We start from the raw sequence: 386 nt of genomic DNA, 5'->3' as shown, positions 1-386 counted from the left end.
AAGAAAATTGACTTCTTTTTCCCCCACCCAAATACTAATTTCTGATTAGACTACTTATTTGACTTTGGTGTATGTCATTGCAGATTTAAACGTTATACTTACACAGCCAGCATCTCTGTCGCTACCACAGCTTCAGATGTCAGCGATTTTTTGAACTTCATTTGCCACACCCTTCAGTGCTGCCCCAATCTGTGGTCACCAACGCAGAGTGGAGAGAATTGCCCCTTCCTCTGTACTTCACAGGTAAAGTTTTACACTCGGCAATTGAAAATATTGATGGTATTCAAGCAATAATCAGTTCTGGATAAAAAATTTGAGAATGAATATGTATAGGGATGAAGCAAACTGTTGTTAAAAATTGTAAATAGATAAAGCAAACAGTTGTG

General features: G+C 37.6%; 1 protein-coding gene across 1 annotated transcript in view; it reads left to right on the top strand.

Annotated features, from left to right (window-relative positions):
* The window catches only part of LOC119587685 (scm-like with four MBT domains protein 2), a 13,020-nt gene that overhangs the window by 6,819 nt on the left and 5,815 nt on the right, over positions 1-386 (top strand). The window contains exon 10 of the mRNA XM_037936364.1: positions 84-243. Coding sequence (XP_037792292.1) covers positions 84-243 — 160 coding nt within the window. The remainder of the gene's footprint in view (positions 1-83; positions 244-386) is intronic.

Source organism: Penaeus monodon, chromosome 23, assembly GCF_015228065.2.
Source record: "Penaeus monodon isolate SGIC_2016 chromosome 23, NSTDA_Pmon_1, whole genome shotgun sequence".
Classification (NCBI taxonomy): Eukaryota; Metazoa; Arthropoda; class Malacostraca; order Decapoda; family Penaeidae; genus Penaeus; species Penaeus monodon.
This window is presented reverse-complemented; position numbering and strand designations above follow the sequence as displayed.